At 32.4% G+C, this 16661-nt stretch overlaps 1 protein-coding gene across 3 annotated transcripts in view; it reads right to left on the bottom strand.

Moving 5' to 3' along the window:
• The window catches only part of LOC113522428 (peroxiredoxin 1), a 35350-nt gene extending 18971 nt beyond the window's left edge, over window positions 1-16379 (bottom strand). Inside the window, exons 1-2 of one of the 3 annotated variants that reach the window (XM_052894143.1) lie at window positions 16255-16379; window positions 15583-15749 (exon numbers count right to left, since the gene is read on the bottom strand). In XM_052894143.1, the coding sequence (XP_052750103.1) occupies window positions 15583-15638 (56 nt within the window). In that variant the 5' untranslated portion in view covers window positions 15639-15749; window positions 16255-16379. Of the gene's footprint in view, window positions 1-4789; window positions 4883-7818; window positions 7977-15582; window positions 15750-16254 lie in introns of those variants that run through there. The other 2 variants (XM_052894142.1, XM_052894144.1) reach the window with 2 other exon arrangements.
• Between the last annotated feature and the right edge of the window lie 282 nt (window positions 16380-16661).

Here is a 16661-nt window from a genome sequence, read left to right as displayed (position 1 = left end):
GCCGACATCCGCAATTAGACGTATTTGCCTCCAACTTGCTGAAGTTTCGTTGGATGACCACAGAGTGTTTGTGTTCAGAGATTTAAAATCTAATATTACTTCTATTATTGTTAAATCATATTAATATTGTTACATTTAATTGTAAAACACGTGTTATTGTACTGATGCTTTCCAAGGTGAGCGTATTGGGAGATTGTAAAGCTCATCCATTTATAAATATGTTCGTATTACCGTCTGTTTGGTTACATGATCTAATTAATATAGCATTACTAAATGAATCAAAATCTATAACTTCTATTGGTAAATCTATTAAGTCAAACTGAGAGGAAACCTCATTGAGAAGGGTCTCATCATAGGCAACAGATGTTCAGGCTTGTCTAGATCCAAGTTCGAGACTTCATCGCCTCGACAGTAACACTTGTGCTCCATCGTCATTATTGTAGCTGACACTTGGCAATTTGAAGGCTGTGATTACAAAATTAATAAGAATCATAATAAAAGAGAACCAATACTTTCTTTTAGAAGAGTTTTTAAAGGGTGATAATGGAATGGTAATTCCGCTTGCGTTATTAGTACAGGTTTTTTTTTTGGGTGAAATGGGTATGGTAACCCCGCCTGCGCTAACGGGATACGCTGGCGTAGCACCAGTGAAGGGTGATAGATGAGAATGAAAACAGGCCAGTTAGCCCATCATGATGAATTCATCAGGAATTAACCATGATAGTATACTCAGCAATCTGCAATCTCTTAAAGCAGTGAAAAAGTCAAGCTTCTAAATCGACGCAATCAAAATATTACGGCCGTTTATGTTCTATTTATATAGCATATTTTGACATTCGCAAAGGGAATCAAAACTACTAGGGTACTTTTCATTGACCTAGAACCATGAAATTTGGCAAGAAGTAATGTCATGTAGAATAAATAAAGAAAAAACTCCCAAACCCGTAAATTTGTAGTTATATTACAAAAAAAAATGGTGATTTTGTACGGAACACTTGTTGCGCGAGTCCGGCTCGCACTTGACCGGCTTTTTTTAATGATTCACATTCCGTTTACTTATTACCTTACCTACACACTAAGCTAACAATTGGAAATATACTCCAGACTGATGACGTCAACAAGTCAATATCGATTGCACAATAGTAAATCACGCTAAATGGGAAGCAAGAAGCATCGTACAAGGTGGTAAATAATTGAATAAATAAAATTCACAAATAAATTAAATTCACGTCTGTACACATTCAGACGAGTCTAATTTCTGATTTGCGCAAATGAATCGCAAAGGTTTACCAATGGCAGATATTGTACAAAAGTCGTTTGCTTGGGCACCTCTATCCCATTCGTGTTTCTACCGTGAAGCAGTTGTTTGCATGGCTATGTTTTCCATCAGGTGGGCCGTCAGCCTGTTTGCCATTCAAAGTTGCATAAAAAAAATGGATTTTGTTTGAATCGCTTTATCAATGTAAACCTAAACATATTGATTTAAGGATATACTTTTACTACGTTCGGTTTATTAAAAAAGTATGATGTCATTGTGACGAGGTTAATACGTCGAAAGATTATTTTATTTCCTTACTCATAAAAACGTCTGAAAATTTATTAACCTATTTTAGCTATAGAAGGAAGTGATGTAACTTGTTACAAGTCTTTTTTTTTGGACTTTTCTTAACAAATTAAGACTGTGGTTCTACAAATTAAGATCAACAATTGTGGCAAAACTAATTATTTTGTTTTCAAACTAAACAGCTGAACGGATTTTGATAAAATTTCTATGTGGCCAAACTATACGTATATCCTCTATATTAATAGATTTACGAGGAAACAAAAAAAAAAAAAAAGAAACTATAATAGAATTAAAAACCTACTTCTTCTTGATGTCTGTTAAAAAAATTTCAACCATAACAAAATAGTAGACTTTGGGGGGAAAGGATTGTTAGTAATGGGGAGGAGTCCCCATTGCTATCAATATACCCTATCAGGTCGACCTGCACGCGGTTCCCTCTGGAAACTATCGTGACCAATTGATCATTGAATTCGTCACAGTCGGCTAACTGACCTACCTTTTCATCCTCACCTAACACCGCTCACTGGTACCCCGCTAGTGTATACCAGTGTATGCTATTTTCACGCATAAAACAAAAAAAAAATTGACCGACACGGAATACTAATATATTATATAAACTTTCGATTGTATTTCAATTGATTAAATCAATGAAACAAGAATTATTAAAATTTGTACATTTGTTCATATAATAAAAAAAGTACGCGAATTGACAAACTTTTAGAAGTCATTATTCGTGTTTTAATTTTTATAAGTGAATAACAATTTAAAAATAACAATATGGTAAAACAACACATTATGCGTGCTGTATGTATGAGGCGGATGTCGTTAGGCATACATCGGAATTTGGTTTGCCTATCAACAATGAAATATAAACAACCACTTGATATAACTTTACGAGAATACTGTTTCTATCTAATGGGAGACTACAAAAAAGTCGATTGCTTGGGTACCTCTGTCCCATTCGTGTTTCAACCGTGAAGCAGTTGTGTTTGCATGGCTGTGTTTCGGTTTGAAAGGTGGGATATGGCGTGAATTTACTGGGTACAGAAGAACAACACCTGAGTCCTTAGGAATGGCAATGTATGGGGGTATCATGGGCGAAACAGTATACTCTGTTATGTCCATGGTACTGCTCATGTCTATAGGCGACGGTTACCACTTTCCATCAGGTGGGCTGCCAGCTTGTTTGCCATTCTAAGTTGTATAAAAAAAATGGTCATGTGATCGTTTTTAAGATGATAATGGAACGGTAATCCCACCCGCGCTAACGGTATACGCTGGCGGGGCACCAGCGACATATCGTCATAGTCGTAGAATACTGACGGATCTGACAAATAGTACATATATAGATATGATAGGTGGGAAAGAAAAGACAGGTCAGTTAGCCCATCGTAATGGATACACCTGGAATTCAGTACGATAGTTTCCAGAGGGGACCACGTGGAGGTCGACCTGACAAGGTTTATTGCTAGCAATAGAACTGGTAGTCTGCGTTACTAACAATCTCTTCCCCCACTGATTAGACTGGTAGAGAAGGCATTAAGTTCGCTACTTGTACAAAGTTTTCTTGTGTAATAAAGAATAAATAAATAAATATGTGGTCCCGGCATAGAGTAGGCCACCCCTTCCTTTCCCGTGGATGTCGTAAGAGGCGACTAAGAGAACTTAGTCGTAGAGGGATAAGCAGTAACGTCTCTTTTTTAAAAACATCTTTAAAAGTCTAACTGCGGTTACCACCCGTTTACAATTTTAGTACCCTAATCATACATTTTTACTTTAATTTTTTGATATAATAAGAGATATACTATTTCATCCCGATCAGTAAGAACATTCCAGTCACGCAGACAAAGTCGTGAGTAAAAAGCTAGTAAAATTATAAAGGCGTATATAGGAACACCTATAAGTAGTTTGCAGTACCACCACTGAACTATAAAGGTTACTTGCATAATTGCAATCAATTTTCTACGACTATTGATTAAGAAATCATGCACATGGCCTTTTTTGCAATCATTCAAAGAATGCAACGTATGGATGTACGTTATTATGTAGATAGATAATTGTTTGGTAGATTAATATGTACTATTTAATTATACCATATTAAAATGGGGTTGGACAGGACATATGCTACGTTGCAAAATGGAGTAAATAAGTAACTTTATGGTATCCAAGAGAAGAAACTAGAAGAAAGGGGCGCCCGAAAACAAGATGGATAGACGACATCCGTCTAACCTTAGGGCCTTACTGGAGTAAAGTGGCGGAGGATAGAGTTCAGTGGAGAGAGCTGGAGGAGGCCTATGCCAGGAGGCACGCCGAATTTTGTTATAATAAATAGAAAGGGAAAATATGAGCATTGATTTTATTATTTATATATTTATTTGTACTAAATTAGTGCATATTATAGTCCGTATTATATTTAAAAAAAATGTATAAATAAAAAAGTCGCGATATTTTCGTCAGATATAACTCATGTTGGGTTTGGGTAATTATATTAATATATAAACAAATAAAAAAATATATATTAATAAATTAAAAATCGAATAAGAATGTTTCACAAAAAACAATTTAGTTCAATTGTAGCACAATCAATTATTTTTAATTAAAACATCTAATTATTTCTATTAAAAAACTAAACTATTAAACTGATTTTGATAAAATTTCTACGAGACCAATCTGTAAGTACGCCTTTTCAGAAAAGAATTAATTCTCCTAATCGTTATACAACTGACTCAGTTATGAGGTAAGAAATTCCAGGGAATGGAGAACCTCCAACTTTTTTTTTAAATTGGTAGACAAAAATAATAATAAAAAAAAAAAAAACAGTATTAATCTAGACAAATCTGAAAGAAGGTCATAATGTGAATCCCATAAGACTGTAATTGGAAATGTTACAATATACAAATAGAAATATAATAAAATGAAATTAACAAAAAAAAAAAAAAACAAACAACTACATAACTAGTGTAAAAGCAAAAAAAAAAAAAAAATAGATTCTAAGCACTATTTAAAACTTAAATAAATTGATTAGTTTACTCTTTTAATAATAGGTAACACTTAACAACAATAGACATAAATATTAATGAGTACTTAATTTTTTTTTTTAAATATATTCAAGCAAGTATAAATAAGTACTTATACATATTTTTTTTATATCTTTATCGCATGCAGAACCCTGTACCATAGATAAGCTGCCGTGCAGTCATAGCAAGAGTATTTTGTAATTAATACCTCTCCATAAGAAGTCTCTTTGGTACATTCCCATTGATCTCTCCATCTGACTCACGGAGCCTTTTCCTATCATTTGTCACCGGCATCATCTATCTATGGTAATAAGAAACTTATTACAATCAAATTTATTTATTTAAATACTGTTACCTACTTGCTTAAGAGATATATTTGATTCTTTATTGTATACAAAAGGTTGTTGAAATGTAAAAACAAACATAATTGTGCACAAAGGCGAGCTTATCTCCGATAGAGATTCCAGTAAACCCAATATGAGAAAACTGACAGTTTTTATTCATATTTTAACAATGATTTCTGGACTAAGCTAGCAGGAATTTAGTATTATAAGATGCAATTTTTTTTTTTTTTTAAACAGTCATTGTTTCTAAAACATCATATATAAGACAAAGACAGATACATGAAAAGGTAATATTATTATCAAGGCAGATAATTATTGTGTAATAAATCTATATAAGATACAATTTATAACTAAAAATGAAAGGGATTTTTCTATTTTCTACTCTGATATTTGTTAAATAATAGTTTTGTAACAATTAAAATATTTCATATAGCAAACTTCTGATTAGGTATTTAATATAAAAATAAAGGTAAATAAACATTTTGCCAATTTAAGTTTTGTTTAAAAATCTTATTAGTAAATAGATAATAACATTATTATATTAATTACGCCTTTTGACCTATGATTAGATTGTCTTTGATATCCTCGTTTTGTAATATTCTATTATCTACCTACACTATGTATATATAATATAAAATTAGCATTACCTACATACTAAAGTTATTAAGTTATGCAATAACATACCAATCACTACATAAAACAAAGTCACTTCCCATCCGTCTATTCCTATGTATGCTTAGATCTTAAAAACTACACAACAGATTTTAATGCAGTTTTTTTCTTTAATAGATAGTGTGATTCAAGAGGAATACATATAAAACATATATATAATACATGCATATGCATAATATAGTAGAGATGTTGATAATTTTAAAAGCTTCTACGGGCCGGCAGCTCTATTTAGTATCAACCCCGTGCAAAGCTAGTATAAAAATAAAAGTAGATAATAAAAAAAATATTTAATAAAAAAAGAAACATTCAAATTGGAATCCGAACCATAGGTTCATATTGTCTAACAACTTGAAAAATTTCATTTATTTCAATTTAAAATAAAATTAAATAATAAAGTAATTTTTTAAAAGAAATATATTGCTATATATATATATATATATATATATATATATATATATATATATATATATATATATATATATATATATATATATATATATATATATATATATATATATATTAATAAATAAGTAAATTGTCTATTTTTCAAAAGATTATTAAAAATTCAAATATCTAAATACAGATACAAATCTAAATACAAATACAAATATCTAAATCAAGCTAAATACAGATGGCCATCTTTTATAGATAGGTTACAGTAATAGGAGGGTAGTTATACACAGTTAATTTTATACATAACTACCTCCTATTACTAAATCAATTAACATAGAAGGTAGTCAAAGTACTATGGAACTAACAAATGGATACAGAGTAGGTAGATAAATTAATTTATAATCAGAAAAGTATCAAATTAATTTAGTCCCTTAACTGAATAATTTATTATAATAGTCTATATTCTATATACATTTTTAAATTATTTTAAATAATACAAGAATGTTTACCGCAACTGCAACATTCAACAATACCTACACTTCACTCAATTAGGGCTACTGTTCGGAACCTATACTATAATCACTACCAAAATATTTATTTTACACTTTATTGCACAGAGTAAAAAGAGAAATAACAAATACAGTAAATATTAATGAGAAGTGATACAAAAGGCGGCCTTATCGCTAAGCAATCTCTGCCAGACAACCTTTGAGTAGAGGACATTGAGAAAAAGACAAAGGGTAGGTGGTGCACTATTATATAAATATACTATAAAAATATACTAATACTTATATGAATTTGACCTGATACTTTCCTATGATCAATGGTTATCCCTGTGATCAGGGTCGGATATATTCTTCATTGCACCATGAAAGTACTACTTATTTGGTAGCAGGGAAAGCATTCTTAGTAATGTGAACTAACAATCCCATTGCTAGCAATATACCCTGTCAGGTCGACCTCCACATGGTCCCCCCTGGAAACCATTGTGCTGAATTCCGGGAGTATTCATCACAATGGGCTCACTGACCTGCCTTTTCATTTTCACCTATCATAATTCACTGGTACCCTACCAGTGTATATCGTTAGCGCTGGCAGGGTTACTATTCCATTGTCATCCATTAAAAACTACTTATTTGGTGGCAAATTTTGTTAAAGTTTGAACATTAACACCCTTAGAAATGCTACATTATTTGAGAATCTATTTTAATAACATCAAAAAGATAAGAAATTTAATCTTAAAATATGTTTTCAAGTATTATTCAAAAGGCATTTTGCAATGTTCACCGGCGTTCGCATAATACCCTCATCTAGATTTCCTAGTCTTATGCTCAACATAGAGATATGTATTATTAAATACATACGTAATATGAGTTTTCGGCATTTAGAAATAGTTAAAACAAATAAATGTGTCGATACTTCATGAATTATAAACTCTTAAATTCAAAGAAATATTAAACTGTTGAAGCCGAGTAACCCAGTTAGGTTATTTTTTATTTTTGTCGGAAGGTAGACTTATTGAGTTTCCTATAGGCTTTAAAAAAAATATATATTTCTATTTTCTAGTTAGTATATTTCCTTTATAAAAAAAAAAAAAACCACTTGAGAGAACATCTGGTAACGGTGAGAACATCTGGTAACGGTGAGAACATCTAGAACGTAAAACGCGTATCACATCACGGCTTTGCGGTTATTACGTAGGAAGTTTTCTAGACGAGTCTAAACGTGCAATAATTTGTTTAAACATAAATAAAACATCGGTTCATATTTAAAAATCGTAAAAGAAACTTAATAAGTAAATATAAAGTATAATGAATTAAGTACTTACTTAAAAATGCAATTTACAGAATATTCGAAAACGGAAAACAATTACACACCGCAAAGGATAATGTAAAAATGACGTTTTCGTTTTATTTGACAAGCCGGCCGGGCATGGTACGTGAACGCGGCAATATGGCGATCGTCTTTGACTGGCAGTTGGCTGACAGCGACAATGACATCAAAATAATGATCGTTTAAAAACTATGTCTAATTTTCAATACAATTAAGTATGTATATATGTATGCAATTTAACGTATTTCGTTACGTTAAATTGCATATTCTATTTTACCACACGAAGAATAATAAACTTAATATTTTAATTAATCTAAATACATAGCATGTAAAATACTGCCGATTATAGTGTGTTCAAAATCTAATTTGGTTGTTGTTTAAAAAAACAAAGTAATGAATATTACGCATTAAATCTGTTAAAAATACAAGTATCAGGGTATTATTATTTCCAATAAGCAAAAACTGTTATAAGTGGGATATACTATTTATTCTAATGCTTAGTTTGTTTTAATAAAAAGCAAATTGAGTACTAAAACCTTACGCTTCAACAGGACGCTAGGGATACAAGCAAACTAGAACAACTTGTGTTTCTAATCAAAACTAATAGAGGGCTCTGAAAAGTAATAAGTAACAGGGATAAATGAACGTCACTAAAAATAGTTTATCCGATTTCATTAATTAATTACTTTTAATTTATTAGAATTTTATTATACGTTATACATTAAATTTACATTTATTAAATTCCTACATTTATTTAATAATCATCTTTTTGTGATTTTAAAGTGTAATTAAATATTTATTTCGCTGAATAAAAAAATAATTATATATCCATTGAATTAAGATAAAATGCTTATGTAAATAATAATAATTATGTAACATAAACCTTTGTTTTGTCTTTTAATGATAAAAATTATAATCAGACCAACAGGGAGATTATTTTGTGTAAACCTGAGAAATGGGAAATAGATTTTTTGATTATTGTTACAGTTAATTTTATTTTATTCTTAAATTCTACTTGATACAATCTTAATTATAAGTCGATCATAATATTTAATTATAATTAAATATTTAATAATATGCTAACTTCACAGTTATCGGTCTCGCGATTGACCCTAGAATTAATAGTTTTTTTTTAAAAGTAATTTTATTTAAGTTTGTTTAACTTTTTGAATAATAAACATTCTTTTTTACTGACTAGTAAAAATACTACCTATACCTATTATTGAATCTTTTAGTAATATAAGCTACACTAAATAAAAAAAAAAACAATTATAGAGTAATAGAAAAAAAAAGAAAAAAAAAAAACGAAAAGTATTGCGTAAAGAATAATATTTATAACTCGATAGATTTTTTATAAGATATCTAATCTTGGAAAATAGGTATAGACAAGAGTTTATTTCCTACAGGCAGGGAAGTGAAATTCCTTTATGTTGATGTAAAAACATTTCTATGAAAAGTAACAAAGGCGAAATCATTGAAGCAAAAATGGCGAGTTTCCTGCCGGAGCCCAGCGGGAAGGTCGCCGTAAATCTGCGCCTAATGTGACCACTTGACCGCTAACTGATTCGAACCAGAACGCTTTATTAGGGTACCTACGTTATATTATTTAAATTTATCAAGATTTCTGTTTTATGAAACTAAAACAAATCGAATTAACATTCAATATATTTTTATTTATTTAATAAAATATTACAGGTACTAAATTTTTAGGTGAAGCAATGTTGATAGATGACAGTTTGTTACTATTTTAATTGTTTCCATTATTAAGAACAGAGTTCGCTAACCAGGCTCCCCTGTCTCTTGCATTGAAGCTACTCAATGATATTTTGAGCCAGTATCCCCAATTGGATGTGTTTGCCTCCAACTTGCTGGAGTTTCGCCGGGTGACCACAGAGTATTTGTGTTCAGACGTTTTTTGTTTCAGTTAAATCTTTTTATATTATTTTTGTTATTTTTGTTTAATATTCCTTTTTATATGTTATTGTACTCATGCTTTCCTGGGTGAGCGTATTGGAAGACTGTAAGGCTCACCCAGTGGATGTAATAAATAAATTATAAAGTATTTTTTTTATGGATGAAAATGGAATGGTAACCCCGGTTGTGCTATACGCTGTATACGCTGGCGAGGCACCAGTGAAAGGTGATCGACGAGAATGAAAACAGGCCATTAGCTTATCATGATGAATTCATCTGGAATTAACCATGATAGTTTCCAGTGTAAATCGCGTGGAGGATACCTGTTTGGGTATATTGCTAGCAATGGGATTCTCAGTCTCTATTACTAACAGTGCCTTTCCCCCCATTATAAAGTATTTACAATAAAGTTATATAGATTTCAAGCGGTTGTACGAGATTGCTAGATGCCTCAGTTTGTTTTTATATTTTAGTACCCCACAGATAAAAGTTTATTTATTTATTAGGAATTCTTTTGTTAATTATTAATATATTTTAGATTTTTTTTTTAATTTAATACTTTTTTCTCTTTTTATGATGCCAGGAATTTTGTTATAATATTAAAATAGTTCTATAACAGGGACTCGCTTTAAAATTCCCATTTTGGATTCCGGACTGGCTGGAACGTTTCTTAGTCTTTTATTATTCTTAAATTTGAAGTTTGTAAGGTTTATCAGTGTTTTGCTCTTTTGAGGGCAAAGCAATAAACTGAATTGTGACCAATTTGTGTTACTGTGGCCTAGTATAGTATTATATTATCTGTGACCTTGGATATTTCGACGTGACATACGACGACGAGATAAATGCTATAGATCAGTGTTTCCCAACCTTTTTTGTGCCATGCCCACTTGAACATTTCTAAAATGTTTATGCCCCCATACATAATTTTCCCCGACAAAGTTCACTTGACGACTCTAATCGCCCAGTTGATATTTTGATAACGTCAAACAAAATTATACCTAATAAATATTTACAGTACTTTTTTTTTATTTACTTTTTTTATTAAGTTTGGCATCGATATCTACTCGTAGCATTGCATTTAAATGGCTCGGAGCAAGAGGGTTAAAATCGCTTCGAGTCCATTTTTTATTTGCCCCTTCCCCCCCCCCCCCCCCCCTCTTAACTATCAAATTGCCCCCCTGTGGGGCGTGGGCACCACGTTGGGAAACACCGCTATAGACTATATAGCGAGCATATAATACGTTTCATAACAAGCTGCAAACAAGAATACGGCCCATCTGATGCTAAGAGGTTACCGTAGCCTATGAACTCCTGCAAAACCTAGGGCACGATTTTGAAACCTGCAAAACGATTTTGAAAAAACATCTTTACCTCTTTTTTCGGAAACCCCATGCTTGTCTCGATAGGGAGCTCATTCCATAAGTTGCGCGTTCGAGGGATGAAACATTTTTGAAAACGCACTGTTCACGACTAACTAGGCTCTAAGATAATTCCTTCTCGGCGAGGAGCTAAGTTTTTAAAAGCATATCATGTTATCTCAACTGAAAGTGACTATTTAATATTATAATATGCTTTCACAGAATTTGATTAAATCGTTTAAAATTCATCCACATTTATGCAAATTAAATAAATTTAATATAATTTCAAATGTATTTGAGTTATATATTCGACTTTAAATATAATTAGATGAATATTTAAAGACGAATTTCCTCCACAGGCTGCTTATTCAATTTTCAATTACAATTTATTTTTATTCGCTACAATACAGCGTTGTGTTGAATATTTTTACAAGTGACAAGAAGATATCATAAAATATAACAAAACAACAAAAATATGAAGCAAAACAAAATAACCAATAATAATTGTCAAAAATAACATTACAATCAATTTACAAATGTCATTAGTAAGGCATAAAATATTAAAAGATGTAACGGGTGAACACGTTATTTATTGAAAATTGTATTACAATATATTACAATATTTAACAACAAAACAGTATTATATGATATCACAGGACACTCATCGCCTAACTACTCTCTCGTTCGTTAGTCGCGAACTTTCTCGAAGCGCGAGAGGCGCGCTCCTATTGGTCGGTCGCGCCTGCGCTGTACGTTTAGATGGGTCTCACGGCGTAGGTACTTACTATGCGTGCGTAATATATATACTTTTCGGTGTTACAAAGAGTATTATAAAATTCATCAATTGAGTAGATAGATGCACCTTTCCAACAAAAGTGTATAAAGTTTTATTTACAAAATTCTCCAATCTTTAATAGTTTTTAATGCAATGGTTAATTTATTATACAATTTAACCTATGAACTTATGAATTGCAATAGATTAGTTATTTAACTTTATTATTTAAATACTTTATTATATGGATTATATAATACTATATAATATGGATTTTTTTTTAATGGGTGATAATGGAATGGTAACCTCACCCGCGCTATCGGTATACACCGGCGGGGCACCAGTGAAGGATGATAGGTGAGGATGAAGCAGGTCAGTTATGGGCTAATTCGAATCGTGACGAATTCCACAAGAATTGTTCACGATGATTCCCAGAGGGAACCACGTGGAGGTTAACCCTAAAAAGGCATATTGCTAGCAATAGAGCTGTCAAACTCCATTGTTGACAATTCAATTTCCCCCATTCAATATGGATTAATAGAATAAAAATAGCATGATTAATAAATAATGCTTATGCCCCACAAAAAAATCAACTTTTATTATAAAAAAATCAGTTCTTTTGGTTTAAAAACTAAACTAGTGAACGGATTTTGATAAAATTTACTTTATACCAATTTGCAAGTATATCCTTTCAAATAAAAAAAAAAATCAGTTTTTTTTAATGGGTGAAAATGGATTGGTAACCCCGCCCGCGCTATTGGTATACACCGACGAGGCACCAGTGGAAGATGATAGGTGAGAATGAATGCAGGTTAGTTGGCCCGCCATGATGAATTCGACAACAATTAAACATGATGGTTTTCAGGGGGAATCGCGTGGAGGTCGACCTGAGAGGGTATATTGCCAGTAATGGGGCTATTAGACCCCATTACTAACAACCCCTTTCTCTCCCCTTTTCAAATCGGTTTACAGTTATGAGGTAACTAACAAAAAAGGAACCGAATCGGGAACCTTCTTTTTTTGAAGTCGGTTAATAATTGCACTAATAGATTAATCCTTATTTATACCTAAAGATATATTTATTTAACAAAGTATGTTAGAATAAGCACAGAATTTATCATCGATTTCTACACTAGGCTGAGCCTGTCCTGTACGAAACAGTATTCGTTTTGTTTACGTACATAATAACTTTATTTAAACCCTAGCAGTGAGTCGTGTTCCCAAAGTCCTCTGAGATACTCAGCCGTGTTAACAGTGGCATGCAATTACGCACAATAGATGCTCGGTCTTGTACCTGCATATGCACTTAGGTTCTATCTAGCGATGAAGTACCTATAGAGTTTATGGTGGTACAACCAGTTTAATAACAATACTTATTTAAAAAATAACGTTTAACGGTTTTGGAATAACGTTACAGAACGTTAAAGTTAACGTTACAGAAGTAACTAATCAGAGGGAGACTTTGTACAAAAGTCGTTTGCTTGTGTACCTTTGTCCCATTCGTGTTTCTACCGTAAAGCAGTTAGGTTTGCATCGGTTTGAAGGGTGGGACATGGTATGAATTTACAGGGTACAGAAGAATAACATCTGAGTGCTCAGTGCTTGTATTGAAAAACCAATACTTAAGATTAAATTATTATTATTATTACTTTAACAGAAACGGGTAAATAAATAAAATAATTGATAGTGTAGTTCTCTTTTATCACATCTCTTCTGTAGCAAACAGAAAGACAATGGTAGATACCAAAAACAAAAGAAGTATAGAAAAATATAATGGCCAGTAATACCTACGTCACAAATTCATTTTCGCTTTTCGTTGAGCTAATAAAAATGAGCTTGCAGCCCTGGCATAGAATGGAAAACCCTTCCATTTCCCATGTGTGCCATAAGAGGGGACTAAAGGAACTTACGGTCAAAGGATAGGCAACAGCGTCCCTTAAATATCATCGAAGCCTAACGACGGTCGTCAAACGTGGCAACTATTGGCGAAAAGGCTTTAAGGAGAGGCCTATGTTTAGCAATGTTCAGATTACGGCTGATTTAATGAAAATGATGATGAATTGATGGACAAGTCACAGTGAAAATCATATTACAAAGAGCACTTAGCAATTTATTTATTTATTTATAAAAGACACACCAACAATATGCTCACAATAATTAAGCAGACAATATACAATGTTATTAGTAAGTAAAGGAGAAAAACTACTATTAAAAAATGCTTAAATCTAAGTTTGAACAAAAAAATCTTATTCCCCACTACCAAGCTTAACGCCATATGAACACATCAATTAAAGGTGTATACAGCTCTCACAGCTAAGCGTCAACGTACACTAACTAACAATTATACAATTAGAAAAGACCTAACTACCAATCCATTCTACCTAACTACAAACAATTTCGTTATTTTTAGTAGAAATAACCCAATTAACTGTACCCTTCCACTATGATATCATATATTCATATAGTAGGTAACTAATTAAAATGTGTCCACTCAGAAAAGTGCGTAATGTGAGTACGTACGTAGGTGCTTCGCCAGCCGTATGTGATTAGAAATTTTAAGCCAAAATGTTGTTACGTGCAGCCACAGTGTACCAACTCATTAACAATGTTGGTACAAGGTACCTACATATTCATATTACGTTTAATAATGCAAATAACCAAAACAACACCCTTATCAACTTAACAACGGTCAAGCTTTGAAAATTTGATGAACAGTGAAAAAGGGATGCGGAAAGTAGTAGCCATCGTGTTATGGGTTGGATAATAAAATTAATTTTATATGATCATTTAAAAAATGGTACAATGTATCACGTTACGATATGTCTACTGACTTTAAAAAGGGAGGTTTCCAATTCAATTGTATATTTTTTGTTATACAACTTAGAATGGCAAACAAGCTGACGGCCCACCTGACGGAAAGTGGTAACCGTCGCCTATAGACATGAGTAGTGCCATGGACATAACAGAGTATACTGTTTTGCCCATGATAACCCCCCCCCCCCATGCGTTGCCATTCCTGAGGACTCAGGTGTTATTCCTCTGTACTCTGTAAATTCACTGCCATATCTGACCCTTCAAACCGAAACTCAGCCATGCAAACACAACTGCTTCACGGTAGAATTTTTTATCTTTGTTACCTCATAATTTGCAATAAATTTCCATAATATTTGTATTTTTTTCTTTTGTAAATGTGACATTATTGATTTTCTTATACAATATATAGTTTTTTCCTTATACAATTGCGATTTTGTATAGCTCGATAGATGGGGTTGATCATAGAGGACTTATCTTGTTTTACTATTCATTGTTACCTATGTATCACAAAATAAATAAATAATTGCATCAGTTCTAAACCGATTTGGAAAATTCTTTTGTTATCTGAAAAAATATATTATATTTACAGATTGGTTCCATAAAACTGGATTCCTGAGATACAGATCTCTGATCTAGTTTAGGGTACAGTCTCCCACAAGTTTTACAGATCATTGTAGTTATACATACATTTATAGTTGTATTTTTTCATGTTACTGTATTTTTCTGTAAAATTTCTGGAGAAAATAAATAAAATAAAAAATAAATAAATAAAAAATAATTAAAAACTTCCTTAAAATCAATTCAATAGTTTAGCTTTTAGATCAAAGTAACTGATTGTGTTACGATTGAAGCCGGCTTTTTTAAACAATATTTAATAGAAATTTTCAAAATATATACTTACCTGTTATCAGAAATGGGCACCAAGGTGTTAGTAAAAATCTTGAAAATATGGTACATCGCCTTCCACTGATGACTTTAATATATAATGTAATACTTTTTTATAATTCCTTCTTGGTGCAGCTGCAAGTCATGTCGCTTTGTGTAATCAGGTACTGGAGTCCGTGGTTTCTAAAACGCATAATAACCTCCTGTATTGTGCATTCTGGTTTTAAAACAGATAGCTGTTTATTTAGCTCTTATTAGGTGTTGTAATATATAGTTATTGATTTTACTGGGTACAGAGGAATAACACCTGAGTCCTTGGGAATGGCAACGCATGGGGAATATCATGGACGAAACAGTATACTCTGTTATGTCCATGGTACTGCTCATGTCTATAGGCGACGGTTACCACTTTCCATCAGGTGGTCCGTCAGCTTGATTGCCATTCTAAATTGTATAAAAAAAAATATAATAGAAGGTAATATAGAAGGAAGGAGGGGAAGAGGGAGACCGAGGCATAGTTACATCAGGCAGATCGAGGAAGGAGTCGGTGTCGTGTCGTATCAACAGGTGAAGAGACTCGCTGAAAATCGTAGTGAGTGGCAAGAGCTCCACCGACAAGAGCGCAGCTTTCAAATAGGATGGACAGTTTTGTATTGGACATAGATATGACCATACGGTAGGTACTTACTTGTATTAAGTGCGAAATAAATCAATAAAAGAGAATCTCGGTGTATCTCAATGACTATTGATGATTTGAATCGTCAAGTAATTTATTTCTAACACTTGTAATGCAACATTTGTCTTCTCTAACGCTAGTACATGAATAAGTCACATTTCAATCAGATAACCGGAATCTAAAGCAGAGGCGCTACCATAAAATATTTTCAGAAAGTTCGAGGCCGAACGGAATACGGCGTTTTTCAAGGCATTTTCTCCCACGCACAACCACTCTTTGGAATCAACTTCCAGCAGCAGTATTTCCGAACCGATACGACAACATAACCTTCAATAAAAGAGTATATTCCTTTTTAAAAGGCCGGCAGCACACATGCAATGCCGTAGGTGTTGTGGGTGACCACGGGCGGCGGTAGTCAC

Source organism: Galleria mellonella, unplaced genomic scaffold (assembly GCF_026898425.1).
Source record: "Galleria mellonella isolate WM207_F2 unplaced genomic scaffold, CSIRO_AGI_GalMel_v1 utg1917, whole genome shotgun sequence".
NCBI classification, from domain to species: domain Eukaryota; kingdom Metazoa; phylum Arthropoda; class Insecta; order Lepidoptera; family Pyralidae; genus Galleria; species Galleria mellonella.
This window is presented reverse-complemented; position numbering and strand designations above follow the sequence as displayed.